This window comes from Cydia splendana, chromosome Z (assembly GCF_910591565.1).
Source record: "Cydia splendana chromosome Z, ilCydSple1.2, whole genome shotgun sequence".
NCBI classification, from domain to species: domain Eukaryota; kingdom Metazoa; phylum Arthropoda; class Insecta; order Lepidoptera; family Tortricidae; genus Cydia; species Cydia splendana.
The window spans coordinates 28,586,156-28,602,856 of record NC_085987.1 but is presented as its reverse complement, the minus strand read 5'-3'; the positions used below and the strand labels follow the sequence as shown (position 1 = coordinate 28,602,856).

Sequence of the window (16,701 nt, the reverse complement as noted above, 5' to 3'; positions counted from 1 at the left end):
TGTAAATATATTTACAATAATGTGTACAAATAAAGTAATTCATACATCATCTTATAAAATTTTGGTTAATAATGTTTAACCGAATACGTTTCAATAGAGTACTCCTTTAAGTAGAGGACGTACTCATTAAATCGCTCTCTATTGGTATTAAGGCTTATTAATCAGTAACCACCCGCTGAATATTCATGACTGTAAATATATTTACAATAATGTGTACAAATAAGGTCATTCATACACCATCTTATAAAATTTTGGTTAATAATGTTTAACCAAAATACGTTTCAATAGAGTACTCCTTTAAGTAGAGGACGTACTCATTAAATCGCTCTCTATTGGTATTAAGGCTTATTAATCAGTAACCACCCGCTGAATATTCATGACTGTAAATATATTTACAATAATGTGTACAAATAACGTCATTCATACATCATCTTATAAAAATTTTGGTTAATAATGTTTAACCAAAATACGTTTCAATAGAGTACTCCTTTAAGTAGAGGACGTACTCATTAAATCGCTCTCTATTGGTATTAAGGCTTATTAATCAGTAACCACCCGCTGAATATTCATGACTGTAAATATATTTACAATAATGTATACAAATAAGTGCATACTCAAGAGTACGTTTGTTGAAATTTATTCAACAAAATAATGTCATTTGAAATGTAGGATTACTACAAAATGTTATTAATTCCTTAATGAAATTAATATGTACTGTACGGTACGTGTGTACCTAAGTACTTAAATATGCACGTAGTGGAAAAAGGAATATAAATATATAATTAAGTATTGTTCTAACTCTGGCAGAGTTAGCTTTGAATAACTATAAATGAACGTATGGTCATGCCCGAGTCAAAACGTAGACCTTCATTACGCTTCGGTCAATTAGGCAATTAAATTAGCAGTTCGATTAGAGTCAGTCCATGAAAAGTCTGCAGCGGATTTGATAGCCCACGCAGTGCACGTGTTATTTTAAACGTCAAACTTCTATGAAATTATGACGTATAAATGACACTTGCACTGCGTGGGCTATCAAATCCGCTGCAGACGTTTCTTGGTCTAACTCTACAACGCCATGACGTTTCCGTTGAGGTTTACGGTAAATGAGATTTGTACAGTTTTACAGTAAACATTTATTTAAATCTTGGTTTTTTCGTAAAAATAAAATAGGTATTATGAATAATAAAAGAAAAAAACTGTATTGGAAGTAAAACCAACCCTTTCTGTTCCCGTGTGCGTAGAACAACACATTTTATGTGCGCAGAACAACACCTTTTATGAGCCAATGTGATAAAAAATTAACTTATTAAAAATTAGTTATACTGTATTGCGTAACCAAATTAATTAGGCTGTAGACATTGCGTAGGGTCGAAGTCATTACGATAATTTTCATCAATAGGTAGTTTGTAGAACCTAAATTACGATTGTACCTATACATAGGCGTTCATTGTCTCATCCCGCCAGCTTGATTAAATCCTTAAATAGCGGAGCTGAATTCCAAAAACCACAGAATTTCATCATGGAATCCGTTAATGACAACGAAATACATACAACGCAATTACATAATATTTCAGGTAGGTAGATTGAATATCATGTCGCCTGTCGACCGTCTGGCTCGGAACCCACACTGCTTTAGGGTAAATATGAATACGCATTGCTTACAATGTGTAGGTACCTATGTATTTATTGTACACCTACATAAGACAGGTTAAGACACAATAAAACAAAAAATGTACAATGTACAAAGGCGAACTTATTCCTATAGGGGATCTCTTCCAGTCAACCTTTGAGCAATTGAGAGTGAAAAAAATAAAAAATGATAGACAAACTTCGTTTGTACATAGAGTTGTACAAAAAAGTAAACTATGGTCCAATTATAAGCTTTAATGTGCTTATTCAAATGGCTAGTATCCACAGTACAGGTGCTTGGAAATCTATGTAAGTATAGAAAATGTAAATCAATGATCTGACGAGTATCGTGCTCTCAACTTTAATAGCACCTAGATTTGCTAGTTGGGTATGTTATTTCTACAACATCCGTGGCAAACAAGCAAACGTGGCCTAACTCCTTTTTTTTAACCGCCTATACTGTAGACCCTAGAGGGAGAACCTTGGTAGGGAGTTAATTCTACCATTCGGAGCATTCGCAAAGAAAGCAAATTTCTCTAGAACCACCACATTGTGCGACAATTAAGGTTACAGGAAAGGTAAGGAATAAGGATAAGCGGCTAGCGTTAGTAGAAAGCAGTTAGTGGGCGCACATCAAGCAGTTATTTTGAGCATTACCTACCATTATGATTACGTATAAGCGGTAGAAATTGGTCTGATTTCATTATACACTTTGCGAATATTTTAGGTCACCTAAGCTAAGTAGGTAAATTTGTGTACTTAAGCCTTATTTTGCGAAAGTACCGTGGGACATGTAAGTATACTTACCTATGTCTACATAAGCTCAACGGGGTCCCTTTGTTTGACATAATTATTTAAAGTAATAATGTAATGATTGTCTGATTATCATAGTCATAATTCTGAAACCGTTAACTTTTCAGGATCTTCGTAGGGTTATCCTATAGATAGGTTGGGTTAGGTTAGGTTTGTTTTATGGCAATCCTGAAAAGTTACGCGTTTCTGAGAAAACCCCAAAGTATGACTAACAAAAATGTGAACAAACAATACTGTATTATGACTTAAAACTTTATGGGAAACAATAGAGACCCAAGCTCAACTTTTTCCAACTCTCTCAAACTTTTAAGGCTGTAAAATTAACATAACTGTTTTTTTTTGGAATTTATACTTAGGTAAGTACCTATGTACCTAGGCACACAAAATACGACTTGTATAAGTAAGTACCGTAAAATGAGGTAACTAGGGTTCGCGGAGAGAGTTGGGTTATGAATGGGGAGAGAAGGGATGAAAGGGGGGTGAGATGGGATCTTAAGGCTACTGCTGCAAAAATAATGTATTCCAATTTAAAATGAAGCTATAGTAATACTCATAAAAAAAATCGATCCAACAATCTTCCAAAATCATCTTTGTATGAAAACCCATTTCACCCCAATTACGAGGGACTACGGGGTGAGGTGGGATTTCCTGTTTATCGTCAAAGTTATGAAATGGAACTACCCAAAATAAAATAAAAACTAAAATACTAACGTCCGGAACACTTATTATATACACCATTCAGTTTGCATATGTAAAATAAGTTTTTGGCAAAAATTTCATTTTTGGTACAAGCTTTTATCGCTGACTGTACTTTTCTTACGACAGACAACTAATACTCATCGAGACAATTCTAAAAACCCCAAACACAATTAGGTTGCGTTGTTTCATCACAGAGTTCCTTTGGCCACCTCCTGTCTCCATCATCAGATCAGCTCGATGGTACCATAATATTGCATTGTCATCCAATTTATCCACGCATGCAAAATTTCAGCTCAATCGGACACCGGGAAGTGGATCAAATTTAACTTGCAAGATTTGATTACAGACAGACAGACAGTTATCGGTCAGGTGAAAGTAAATAAAAGCTTGTAAAAAAAAATTTTATCGAGGTTTGAATGTCAGTTTTGCGCCTACTCACCCCATTTTACGGTAACTAGAGAAGGTAAAATAAGACTAGTTAACGTTGTAAGAAATATGGGAGAATGAGAGTTATAAACAACCTTGACCTCCGCTCATGGAAGTAGGCCGCGGGCACAGCCGTCGCGTCCCTCGGGAGCTCGGGACTCCGGCGAGCTAATCACACGGCATTAATACCAGCACCCTCCAACAAATATAAATTGCATAATTGACCCATGCAGCATCCCGGACTTAAACTTAGGGTAACATTCCATTTCTGACCGCACCTGCACTACTATAAGATAGTCAAGCAAATCTTGTCAGTAAAAAAAGGCACGAAATTCATATTTTCTATGAGACGATATCACTTCGCGCCTACATTTTTCAAATTTGCCGCCTTTTTTGCTGACAAGATCTGCTTGACCAACGAACGCTTCGGTGTAATTGACAATTTCCATAGTAAAATGTATGGTAATGCTGCTGTCGTTGGAAATTACTGTCACCTTTAGGATGAGAGAGCGCACTGCCTTACCTCATTTACAAAGATGATTTCCTCATTGTCCACCAGAACCGAGGAGTGTTTGGTGGAGCCTGGAACAAGAATATTTGTTTTTATTTCGATTAAGTATACTGGCAATATAGGTACCTAGTATCCTAAAGAAGGTATACCTTGAGTGTACAGTCTACATCAAAAGTAGCGGATCAGACTAGGCGCCAAAAGTATCTGTAGCATAGCATTCTCCAACTGCTTAAGAGCCCATCAACGTGCTCACTATCGCCACTGGTAAATAATTGTGATTATTCATTTTTTAACGATAGATATTTTAAAAAGGGTTGGGCTATGTATTGTATTTTGTATTGAAGTACCTTTTGAATAGGTACATCAAACTAGTTTTTATGTTGCTGAATTCGACAATCTATATAGATTGTCCAAAGTTAAAACGGCCGTTTTTGTTCTGATCGACGAATGCCACAACATAAAAACTACTTTGATGTATTCAAAAGGTACTTAAATACAGTACGTAGCGGCCGCCTTTTTAAAATACATATCATAGTTAAATTTAAATAATTACAATTATTTAGCAGTGGCGCTAGTGAGCACGTTGATGGGCTCTTAACAAAAAGGGACATGGGTGTGTACCTCTACATATTTATGTAAACAATTAAATCGTAGCAAATACTTTTGAACGCGAACTGTACAAATGTACCTTCTATTTGGAAAATGATTAAACGGTGGCAGATACTTTTAGCACGTTGTTTCATCCTCTACTGTTGCTCACTGTACTAATCTAACTTATTTTAGAGTTAGACCAAGAGTCTGCAACGATTTTGACAGCACACGCAGTGCAAGTATTATTTTAAACGTCAAACTTGTATGAAACTATGACGTATAAATAAAACTTGCACTGCATGTGTTATCAAAATCGTTGCAGACTTGTCTTGGTCTAACTAGTCCTATCCAAGTCCTATCCTTTCAGCGTTTAGATTTAAACGATTTAGGACCTACCTAAGTGAATTTTCACATTGTTCTATATCGGATGACGGATACCTACAACCACAAAGAAATAAATATCAAAAGTGCTTTTTAAATATGTATTTATTCATTTACTTAATAATTATTTGTTTTTTAACAGAAAGGACACTTTAGCAGCTTTATTTCTACAAGGTTTCGGATAATGTGAAAGTGTTCTAAAGTAGTGTTAGTCATACCTACAAACCTTTAAAGTGGGGTAGGTGTAGGTAAGTAGTATTTAACGTAACCCGACAAACTCATACTTATTGCGACTTTGCGAGTAAACTCACTCACTAGCTACTTTAATTTATCGAATTTTCTAAAACTATCAGCTTTTATTTTTTTTCTCTATTTCGAAAGCTTTTATCATTTGTTCCTATGTGCCATATAGTTTACACTTTCAGCTAAAATTGTGGTAGCTGCTAAGGACGATTCTCCGAGACAAATTATTACATTATAAATAGGTATAGCGTGACTTTGGTGTCCAAATTAATTTTTAACTTTTTTGATATGGAACCGTATTCCACTAATGCTGTAACATGTTCACATATTTAATCAGCAAAAACCATAATACTTACATATTTATAGCGGTGAGGACATTACATTTAAAATGGTAGTCGGTTCGTACTACTGCTGAGTAATCGGGCATGGCCGCGGCCAGGGCTGATCTTTACTAAGTCTTTATTCAATGGGTATGATTTACCTACCAATTTATAAGTGGTAACTTAAAACAGTTTCATTTTTGCGAAAACTACTAACTTGTTCTTTACAGAAGGATTATTTTTTCGCGCATGGTAAGATAAGGATTGTTTGATTCGATCAGGAGTAAGGACAATACAAGAAAATTACAAACACACACACACACACACACACACACACACACATCACATTCACACATTCCGCCTTTATTATGTCTAGTAGCCAGCGAGACATCGATTGAATTTGGGCACCGCGAATTGTCTCTACCGAAATATCAATTGCCTGATTCGTACTTGTATTACGCTCGACTGGTTATATCAAACGCAGTTAGCTGATTGATCCCTTATTTACGGACCGTGCAGTGTGTGACGGGAATGCATTTTACAAATGAAAATATGTAAAAACTTGTAAAAAGAATCTATCATATGAAAACTCACTTAGTTTTGGATTGACGCGGTGAAGTGCGGATTTTTAACTAAGTATTACCAACAACCTGTCGCTAAACTTTGTGCTATATTATTTTTTACATTTATTTATTCATTCAATCATGGAATTATAATTAGTAATTCTCGTTCAAAGTCGACGTAAACAAGAAACTATATATGTAGTGTGCACTTTGTGGGGTAACCAAACAATTAGGTACAGTCACCTGCAATAATATGTTACTCTTCGAAGGCCGCAAAAATATGTGACACGCTCTTATGGCTCTACAAATAAGATCGTGTCACATATTTTTGCGGCCTTCGTATTGTACCATATTAATGCAGGTGACTGTACCTACCTATGTACTAAAATGTTACGCGTGTTGACACAAAGAGTATACCTACACTGTTACGGACGGTTTTCTTTTATAATGGTTGGCTGGGAAAGTTTTTAGAAATTAGGTAGGTACTGCGTATTGCGACTTGGCGTTGTCGCGTGGGTTGTTCTTTCTTTAAAACTTCTTTCGTAACTCCAAATACAAACAATTAATTACGTAAAACAAAATTTAACAAGCTTTTAGGTATAAATTAGCAATACGAATATAAAGAATACGAAAACTGAATCCGGTCCATTACCTAATACATAAACCCGTGTCGGTATTATGGTTGACTACGGTCATGCAGATAAATACAAACATTAGGATGATCCATTTAGGTAGATCATTATTTTACAATGCATACTGCGCTAAGTAACTGTATTGCATTAAAAATAAACAATATCACGTTGGTAATTTGCATGTCGGTACCATTAATCAACTACACTAAATAATACTATAGGTACAAAAAAAGATGACGTTATAACTCCATTCCGTTTTTTTGTTTTTGGTGCTATGGGTCAATTTGATTCAAATAGCCTAAAGATTAATCGTGCCGATTTTCATACCTTTAACACCATTTGCAGCTGATTTTGGTCAACCGCTAGCACTATAAATATATTTATATACACTCGGTTTGACATCCTCGGTTTTTAAAGTCAGTTATTATAACGAATCCCTACTCTACTCTACAGCAGTGGATCTATATGTATAATTACCTATAGTGGAGCCGGCTCTATGTTATACATATATGTACGAATAGGTAGGTAGGTAGTTCATCCGACTTGGTAATTTTCCAGGTAGGTAAGTACACGAAAAATGCATTTCGTCTCTCTGCGATACCGTGCGAGTTGGCGATAGCTAATACTGCTAATAGGTATTAAAGCAAGCTCAAACCCTACCTATTTGTTAGGGTTCGGTAGCCTAAGCGTCAGAATCGGAACCTTTATACTTAGTTTCGTCAGTTTTAATAAACATATCTACGCTTGTAGTCAGGTAGTCACTATGTTTGATACTTAGTAGGTAGGTAGTAGGTAGTTGAGTAGTTCTCTGTTTTCTTCTAAGATATTCTTTATATATTATGTAGTAGGAGATACGTTATATATGGTCGACCTTCACCGATACGTCTGACGGATGAAACTTATATTTTATGAAAGAAAATAATTATGTTCCTGAACATAAATAAATAGGGGTGCCTAAAGAAATATGGTCAAAGCTATTTTTAATTTATTTTTGAAAAACATTTTTTTTGTTTCAACTTTCACCGACTTGTCTGACGAACGAAATAAGTTCCAATAGAAAGTATACAACTTGTACAACATGAATCAATTAGGTTGTCAACATCTAAAATACGACAGAGCAACAGAGAACCTAAGAGCCTATTTTACACCAAGTCATTTCATGCGACGGAGCCCTGGGGACTGAATACAATAGTTTCTTAAAGAAAACAGCATCAAAATTGAATGATAAATGGGGAAAGGCATATTCTCAAATAATTTTCTGGCTGTACACAAATGAACAAATAAGTTATCTCCATAAGAGTCAGAGGTACGAGACGACGTATCAAAGCTTTTGAATGCGAAGACGGAGCAGGAATCCTCTACTGAACCACAGAAGAAATAATAGAACTAGGTACAGAGGACTCACTCTCTAACAAAACGCGTCTGTTACGATCAGCACAGATATGGCCACTAGGTGGCGACAGCGCCACGCGCGGCTTATGGCTTTCCCCAAAATTGGGGCAGAACGGATGTACTTTTAGCTACCTGTAGCAAAGCGACGAAATCGCGGAGTGAGCCACGCCTGACTGAACATTATACTGAAGAGTGAAGATCCCTCAAGAAATATATCGATATACTTGGTGAAGCAGATCTTGTCAGTAGAAAATGGCGGCAAATTTGAAAAATGTAGGCGCGAAGAGATATCGTCTCATAGAAAATTTGAATTTCGCGCATTTTTCTACTGACAAGATTTGCTTGACCGTCTATATACAGGGTGTCCCTAGCCATTGGACAAAGCCGAAATGTATATGTGCATTAGGGTATTTAGAACCATCAGTATACACAGTATCATAACAATCGGTGTAGCGGTTACGAAGAAATTAACAAATTACGAGTTTTTTACTTTGGAGCAACCTGTATGTGTAAGTAGCTCCTGAGGTAATAAATAGTATGAAACCTTCGACCGTTTTGATTATCTTTTTTATTTATGACATTAATAAGATTCTGACTTTTGACAAATGGGATCATTGCCGCACATTTTCAAACAAATTGTCAAAAGCACTGCCAATGATTAATACAGTATGTTTCTTTTTGTTGTCGATTATTGGAAATAACTTTTGTTTGAAAATTTATTTTTTTATCTTTTGTTCTAATTAAAAAAATATTACCGTTAGAGCATTTCTGAGAAGTAACCCTACGTGGGATTTCAGAGTTTGTCCAATGGCTAAGGTCACCTGTATATATATATTTTTTTATGTAATTCCCTACTGTCTCCTCCGTAAATTTTATATTGTTTACGTCGAAATAAATCTTGTTCTTTATTAGGTTGCCTACCCTAGAGCCGTTTATGAGATACCTATTGCTAGTATTCTCTTCTTATTTTATTTAAAAGCCTGGCAACCCTTATTTGTGACCGGATTTTCGCAGGCAATCCTATACCATTGTATTTGCAATAAAATTACCATCATTTTGATGTATAATTCAAGCGTCAGACAGATGAGTGCAATTATCGATATAATATAATATACCTAACCGTCGGCAACCACATAATAGTGACCGGAAAAAGATAGGCAACCTAATTGATTCATGTTGGACAAGTTGTATACTTTCCATTGGAACTTATTTCGTTTGCCAGACAAGTCGGTGAAATTTTAAGAAAAAAAGTTTTTTCAAAATTTATTAAAATTAGCTTTGACCATATATTATTTCTTTAGCCAACCCTATATATTTATGTTCAGGAACATATTTTCTTTCATAAAATATAAGTTTCATCCGTCAGACGTATCGGTGAAGGTCGACCAAATACAGGGTGGCCAAAAAATAAGTGCATTCCCGTTGCCAGGGACGTTTTGGGATTATACTAAGCAACTTTTACTATGGGACCAACCCCCAATTTGCGATAAAAAAAAATTACCTTCCCATAGAAAATGGACCAGTCAAAATGTATGAAATAGCCAAATTTTTATTTCGCGATTTCGGGGATGGTCCCATAGTAAAAGTTGCTCAATATAATCCCAAAACCTCCCTGGCAACGGAATGCACTTATTTTTTGGCCCTGTATAACGTATCTTAGACCATTAAATTTGATAAAATTCTAGCTAGTACTCGTATATTCGCTCAGCGTAACTACACATAGTCTTTTATGAACCTTCCAAAGGAAGAAGATCAGTCAAAAGCACGTGTGGCCACGTTCATTGTAGGGTTCCGAATTTTTCCGCCCGTCACAAGCGATATGGGCGTAAACGTAACATGCAAAAGCGAATATATTCGCAGCACTTGCGTTTTGGGACGACTCAAAAACGGCTAAAGCGATCATATTAAAAATAGTATTCTTTGAAAGTCTTCTTTAAGCTTTATTATAATGTATTCTTATTGTTTTTGTCCCGCCATTCAAAAGTTAGAACGGGGAGAGTAAATTATCGATTATATCCGATGTTTTTATATCGCTTTTATAGACCCCTATACTGCCCTGCTAAGCCAAAGAGCGCTATCTCAAAAGAAAATTCATTGCTAACTTATACTTTAGTTTCTATTACTGAGAATTCCATTTTCAAAATCATTTGTTTTTGAGATATCGCTATTCGGCTTAGGAGGGCAGTATATTATATTAAAAAAAATATTTTATTTATTTAATCACCATCCCTTATTTAATCCTTATTTTTTAAAAGATGCTACCCCACTTCACGCTAACCTACACTACCACTGCCTTAACAATACTGCTTTTTATTTTACTTTCTCGGCGTGATTGAGATTATGTATACCATGTATACCTTTCCACCACCATTAGGTATGTATACCAAATTAGGTACAGCTTTCTAATACTAACGAGCACTAAAGCTAAGCCGCGCTAAGTAAGAAACTAGACAACTACGGAGCCTTAACGTCCGTCGAACTAAATGTAACTATTTACATACTTACTATGTAAAACTAAAAAAGTTGTTGATGTGATTTTACTCATTGAGTAACGAACTATCGAAGTCAGTCTCAGATTTCTGTATTAGGGAATATTATGTCAATTTATGTCTACGGCTTATGTTGTGTTAATTATTATGTCAAGTAAAGAGTTTATTAAAAGTCAGTTTACTGCCGTCACAAAACAAAACATGATCGGGCCGTCGCCGATTCAGGCAATTAACGAGCAGCATCTATGCCGTGCCTCTAGCAGGATGCTTGAGATAGTTTAGATAGACTCCAAAACGTTTTTAGGGTTCCGTACCCAAAAGGTATAACGGGACCCTATTACTAAAACTTCGCTGTCCGTCCGTCCGTCCGTCCGTCCGACCGTCTGTCTGTCACCAGGCTGTATCTCACGAACCGTGATAGCTAGACAGTTGAAATTTTCACAGATTATGTATTTTCACAGATGATGGAGACTCAAACAGCATCTTTTAAAAAAATCATATTATTCTATAGCAGATTTTGTATCAGACGAGCAATATTAGTGTTTACTCTTAGAAACTTGTCTCCAATGTTGAAATTAAATTTTTAATGTCTAGGGATTTATTTAGTTATTTTTAAGTTGCATGACATTTGACTGTGGAGACTGGCATTTGTAATTATTTTCTAGTAAGTGACTAATTTTTAATTTGGATGTGTGCTATGAATTTTCATTCTAATAATATTGTAATAACTGTTGACATTTGTAATTGTAATTCTGTAATTTTATATACTCCAGTATTTATTTTATTTATTGATAACAATGTACATAATTTTAATTAGGAATTAAGCAATTCAATGTTCGACACAATAATTATTGTTCAGAATAAAGAAGAAGAAGAAAAAAAAAATTTTCTGTTGCCGCTATAACAAACAAATACTAAAAACAGAATAAAATAAAGATTTAAATGGGGCTCCCATACAACAAACGTGATTTTTGAACAAAGTTAAGCAACGTCGGGCGTGGTCAGTACTTGGATGGGTGACCGTTTTTTTTGCATTTTTTTCCGTTTTTGTTTTTCATTATGGTACGGAACCCTTCGTGCGCGAGTCCGACTCGCACTTGCCCGGTTTTTTTAACATGTTGTGCCGGCCCCGGAACAGGCTACCGTCAGCCATCCTTAATCAAGCAAAATACATGACTATTTGCAAACAACGGAACAACAATTAACCTACACTGAACGACTTCACCTTGTACCTTTTGAATTTGTTTTTTATCTTTTGAAACTGCGCAGACCGCGCAGTCGACGATTTCAGTATGTACTTAGGTATGCTGAGAGCAAATGGCTTGTTTACTTATCGGTCTACTCAATTCATAAAGGTGGCTGAAGTTGGGCACGAGTAGGTATTGTGAAAGTGTTTCTGTATCCTCTTTCACCTACCTACTCGTACTTATAGTGTAATAAATAAAGGTAGTGGACCCCGCAGTGATTCCTCAGCCAGAAAAAACTTTACAATATGATAAAGTATCAATAAATAAAAAGTATTGTATAAATATCCAAAGAATAATAATAATAGAATTTAAGTAAATACCTAAAGTCTTAAATCGTTAATATCTTTTTACGGAAAAATGCTCCGTTCCTACTTTCGTCTTCACCGGACATATTCATGTAACGTACTGCAACAATATATGAAATATCAAAAAAAAATATCCCAACAGAAATACCAATTTGGTAAAAAAAATTTGGACGGAGGAATTACTCGGTTAAATATATAGACAGATTTGTATTTTTACGTATACATACCTAACTTAGGAGTGTTTTTAGGGTTCCGTAACTCAAAAAGAAAAAACGGCACCCTTATAGGATCACTCGTGCGTCTGTCTGTCTGTCTGTTTGTCACAGCCTATTTTCTCGGAAACTACTAGACCAATTGGTTAAAATTTGGTACACATATGTAAATTAGTAACCCAAAGATAGACATTTTTTTTTTAATAATTTTACAGCACATAGGTACAAAGTTATTTAAGAAAATACAAATAGCCAAAAAATTACCATTCCCCCCTGTATCTCCGAAACTACGGGGTCTACAATTTTGAAAAAAATACACAAAATAGTTCTTTACCTATAGATGACAGGAAAACCTATTAGAAATGTGCAGTCAAGCGTGAGTCGGAATTATGTACGGAACCCTAGAAACGCGAGTCAGACTCGCACTTGGCCGGTTTTTTTTTTGATATATATATGTTTCGGCTCATACTATACAATAACCAAGCAAAATTTCATCGACTGAGAAATTAATGCATGGATCTCCATACAACAACTTGCTTCGTTTCCTACACTATTAGGTCCGTACCGCACCTATGCGCGCATTTGCACTTCCTATAGTCAGGTGTAAAAATATGGGTGTATACTACTTACTCAAAAATATGTCCCATACTTCTTAATTCGCTGACATAAGAGCTATGGGACATATTTTTGAGTATGATGAGTGCACCGATATTTTTGCACGACTGTATGTATGTACCTACCTACATCATATAAAAATGCCGCATTAGTTGGGCGGCAGACACAATCGCTCACTCTTTTCAAGCAATTCTATAAGTTACCTCCTATTTAAGATATTTTTTGAACATATTTCCATAAACAATTTGTTTATGGAAATATTTGAAAACAAAAGTTACCTGTGTTGTGTACAATAAAGTGATTACTACTACTACTACTACTACAAATTGTTTTAACGGAAATGAACCACTGTGTGTCTTCTAAGGAATGCTTCACTTATAAATACTTACTTAAATAGTGGATTAGAAGTACAAACTAAGTATTGGTTTTTTTAACTGTACCTAACTATAATTTTCTTTTGAAACAAGAATAACGCAACAAAAATCTATATCCACTTGGCGTGGTAAGTATTTACACTATTTACTGGCAAGAAGTATATTTTGGAGGTAGTATGCGGGTAGGTAGGTACCAAAAGGTACCTACTTAGTTCAACAACAAAGAGTCGCGCTCCCGCCGCGGCAACGGCATTGACGTCACGCCGCGCCGCAACAAGTAGGTACTTACGCTGCCGACCGCTACGAGTGCTGTCGACCACCGCGGCCCTCTACTCACCTACTTGTTGCTACACGACAATGGACAACACGCCACCTCACCCCATCACCCATACTTTAAATGCTTTAATAATTATTTCAATCGTTAAGTAAAATTGAGCGGTAAGATTGCAATAAATCCCACATTCATATTTGACTCTCGGCGTGGCAATAAAGAGACAATGCTAAATAATGGAATTCGCTCCCATCGTCTGTATTCTTAGTTCTGTATTTATAGTCTGTCAAGCCATTTTGGTCAGTAGAAAATAGCGGAACATTTAAAAAAAAGTAGCGAAGGGTTATTATGGTCCCATAGAAAAAGCTTTCAGAAATCTGTTATAAAAAGTCACACAACTATAACTTTATGTGATAATAGTTATTTGTTGCAAAGTTGTTGTTTAACCTCTCGTGCTAATATTGATACCCGAGCAAGCGAAACATTCCAAAATTAAACCACGAGAGTACTAGCGAGTGGTTCGAAAAATGGAATCTTGAGCGTTGCAAGGGTTTCATGGCACGAGGGTAGGGTTTGCAATCCGGATCCGAAATGTATGAAATTATCCGGATCTAGATCCGGATCCACGGATCTTCCCATACATTTCGGATCCGTCGTACAAACCCTACACGAGGGTTAAACAAATTTAACTACTGAGTGTAACACAAAATTTTTCACCACACCACAACACAAGGAAAATACTAAATGTGAAATATCAAACAAAATCAAAGAAAATAGATTCAAAATGAATGTTATTAAATATTTATCATTTAAAAGTCAATTCTACCAGCAAACATAAGAAAACAACTCAAAATTTGCATTTGATTACTTTGTTTCACATGTGAATAAAATGCAACTCTCTTAGCAGTTTTTGAACAATCAAGAGAGCCTTTACCAGCTGGTGTGGTGAAAAACATTTTAAACAACATTCGCGCAGATAAGTAGGTAGGTACATTGTGATTTATTGTGTTTAATTTCTAAAGCATTGTCCTTCCGAAATAACATTCGCAAAGTTTGCTGTGAGCAAGTAGGTTAAACAGATTCAAAAAAAAATTATGTCGAAAGGGACTTAAACTAGAGTTTAAAGAAATCCAGCCTTTCAGTTGACGCGAAACACGGTTCCTTTGAAAACTTTAATCAAAATTACATAATTATTTAATAGAGCAAGATTGCCTACTAAAGCTTACGCAGCATTTATTAAATTTAATTACACTTACCTACCTTAAAAGACCACATTATAGTTATATTTAAATTAATTTTGATTAAGTATTTGATTTTGAATCACAACAAAACATTTCAAGTTGATATTAGTATGAAAACTTACCTCTGAACTGCAACCTCGCATATTTCTCAGATTTGCATTTCAGGACCTTGAACCGGTTTAGTTTTACAACGAGTGACATTTTTGTTATAAGTAGCGTTGATTTTTATTATTATTATACGGTCAACCGTTCAGAGTTGCACATTTCATCTATAACGAACGACTGAGAATCAAATTTGGTCCCTGACTACTTTTGTCTTATGTCACCGAAAAAAAGTAGTGAGGTTTTGTTTTCTTCATTGTTGTAGTCATAGAAGTTTTTCGCTCGAGCACAACGGGTAGGGCTGGCGGCGGACAGCGAGCGAGCGTCGAACCACGCGCGCGGGTTCGGCGGAGTGAGGGCGGACGGCCCCGGACGCGGCAGGGCGGGCGCCGCCCGCGCCCGCGCCCTCCGCACGCGCCCTGCACATCAACCCCGGCGCCCGCAGCATCCCCAGTTCCTACTCAGTTCCACATTAAAGATTCCACAGGCCGCGACCAGCGACCGGCCTTTACACATTTACAAATAACACAGTACATATTTGGCAAAACTCATTAATCTTGCGGCCCAAGACAAAACAAAGAGGCTCACGCGTAACAAATAGGTATATTCGGGTTATTCTAATGGGTATTTCAGCGATGCTCTTTTAATATTTAGTAGGTTGGACCTGTCAATGACAAGCCACTAAATTATTCATCGACAATACGGCCAATGTTTTTTTTTCCGTCATTACGTAGAAATGAGTGGGAATATTCACTTACCCCGATCGTTGTACAATGTACTATGTAATCACTGAGTGTACGTATATGTAGCGCTAATTATTTTCCTTCGTATTTTCACGGAAACGTAAGAAAGTGTCTTGCTATTTCAGTCAGTCACGGTACCAAAAGGACCTACTGAGATTGACTGAAGTAGCATGACATTTACGAACGCTTCCGAGAAACAACGATGGAAAACTGTAACTCGTTGTCTGGGCCACAATTTGGCCACAATATTCATTGAGAAATTGCCATAAAAAAAAACAAATATCAAAAAACCTGAATCCATAATAACCAAGCGTAATATGTACAACAATAGACTACTTACGCCTTCTTCCGCCTAAGGGCGTGCGACTTTCTATCCGGAGGTCGCAGGTTCCAACTCTAGCTAACTAGCTTGTATCAATGAGTTTGTCGGAACTTAATGTACGATATATCATTTCATATTTACCAATCGCTATTCGGACGATTCGGTAAATGAGAACATCGTGAGGAAACCGGACTCATCCCGATAACGCCTAGTTTGCCAGATGGCAAACTCCAACCTAGATGGGTTGGAATGTCAGATGGCAGTTGCTTTCGTATAAAGTATGAAAATTAAATATATAATTATATAGGCGCTGCACATGTCCCTTAGTTCTAATAATCTTAAAAATGTAAGATTAGTTCTAAGTTGACGGTATATTTATTCTTTTTTATTTAAAATAAACAGTTTAAATTTAAAAAATTTTTTTTTTTTTTTTTTTTTTGACATCAAAACTATAAATGTTGCCTCGCGAAACAACATCCTGCACAAACTCTGCGGAACTACTTGGGGCGCATCCGCTGACTGCCTAAGTACGTCGGCTACGGCTTTGGTCTTCTCAGCTGCCGAATATTGTGCTCCAGTC

General features: G+C 36.1%; 1 protein-coding gene across 1 annotated transcript in view; it reads right to left on the bottom strand.

The window, feature by feature from the left end:
* The window catches only part of LOC134804910 (otoferlin-like), an 82,400-nt gene extending 66,770 nt beyond the window's left edge, over positions 1 to 15,630 (bottom strand). Inside the window, exons 1-2 of the mRNA XM_063778230.1 lie at positions 15,077 to 15,630; positions 4,091 to 4,149 (exon numbers count right to left, since the gene is read on the bottom strand). Of these exons, the coding sequence (XP_063634300.1) occupies positions 4,091 to 4,149; positions 15,077 to 15,155 (138 nt within the window). The 5' untranslated portion in view covers positions 15,156 to 15,630. The remainder of the gene's footprint in view (positions 1 to 4,090; positions 4,150 to 15,076) is intronic.
* Positions 15,631 to 16,701: the final 1,071 nt, after the last annotated feature.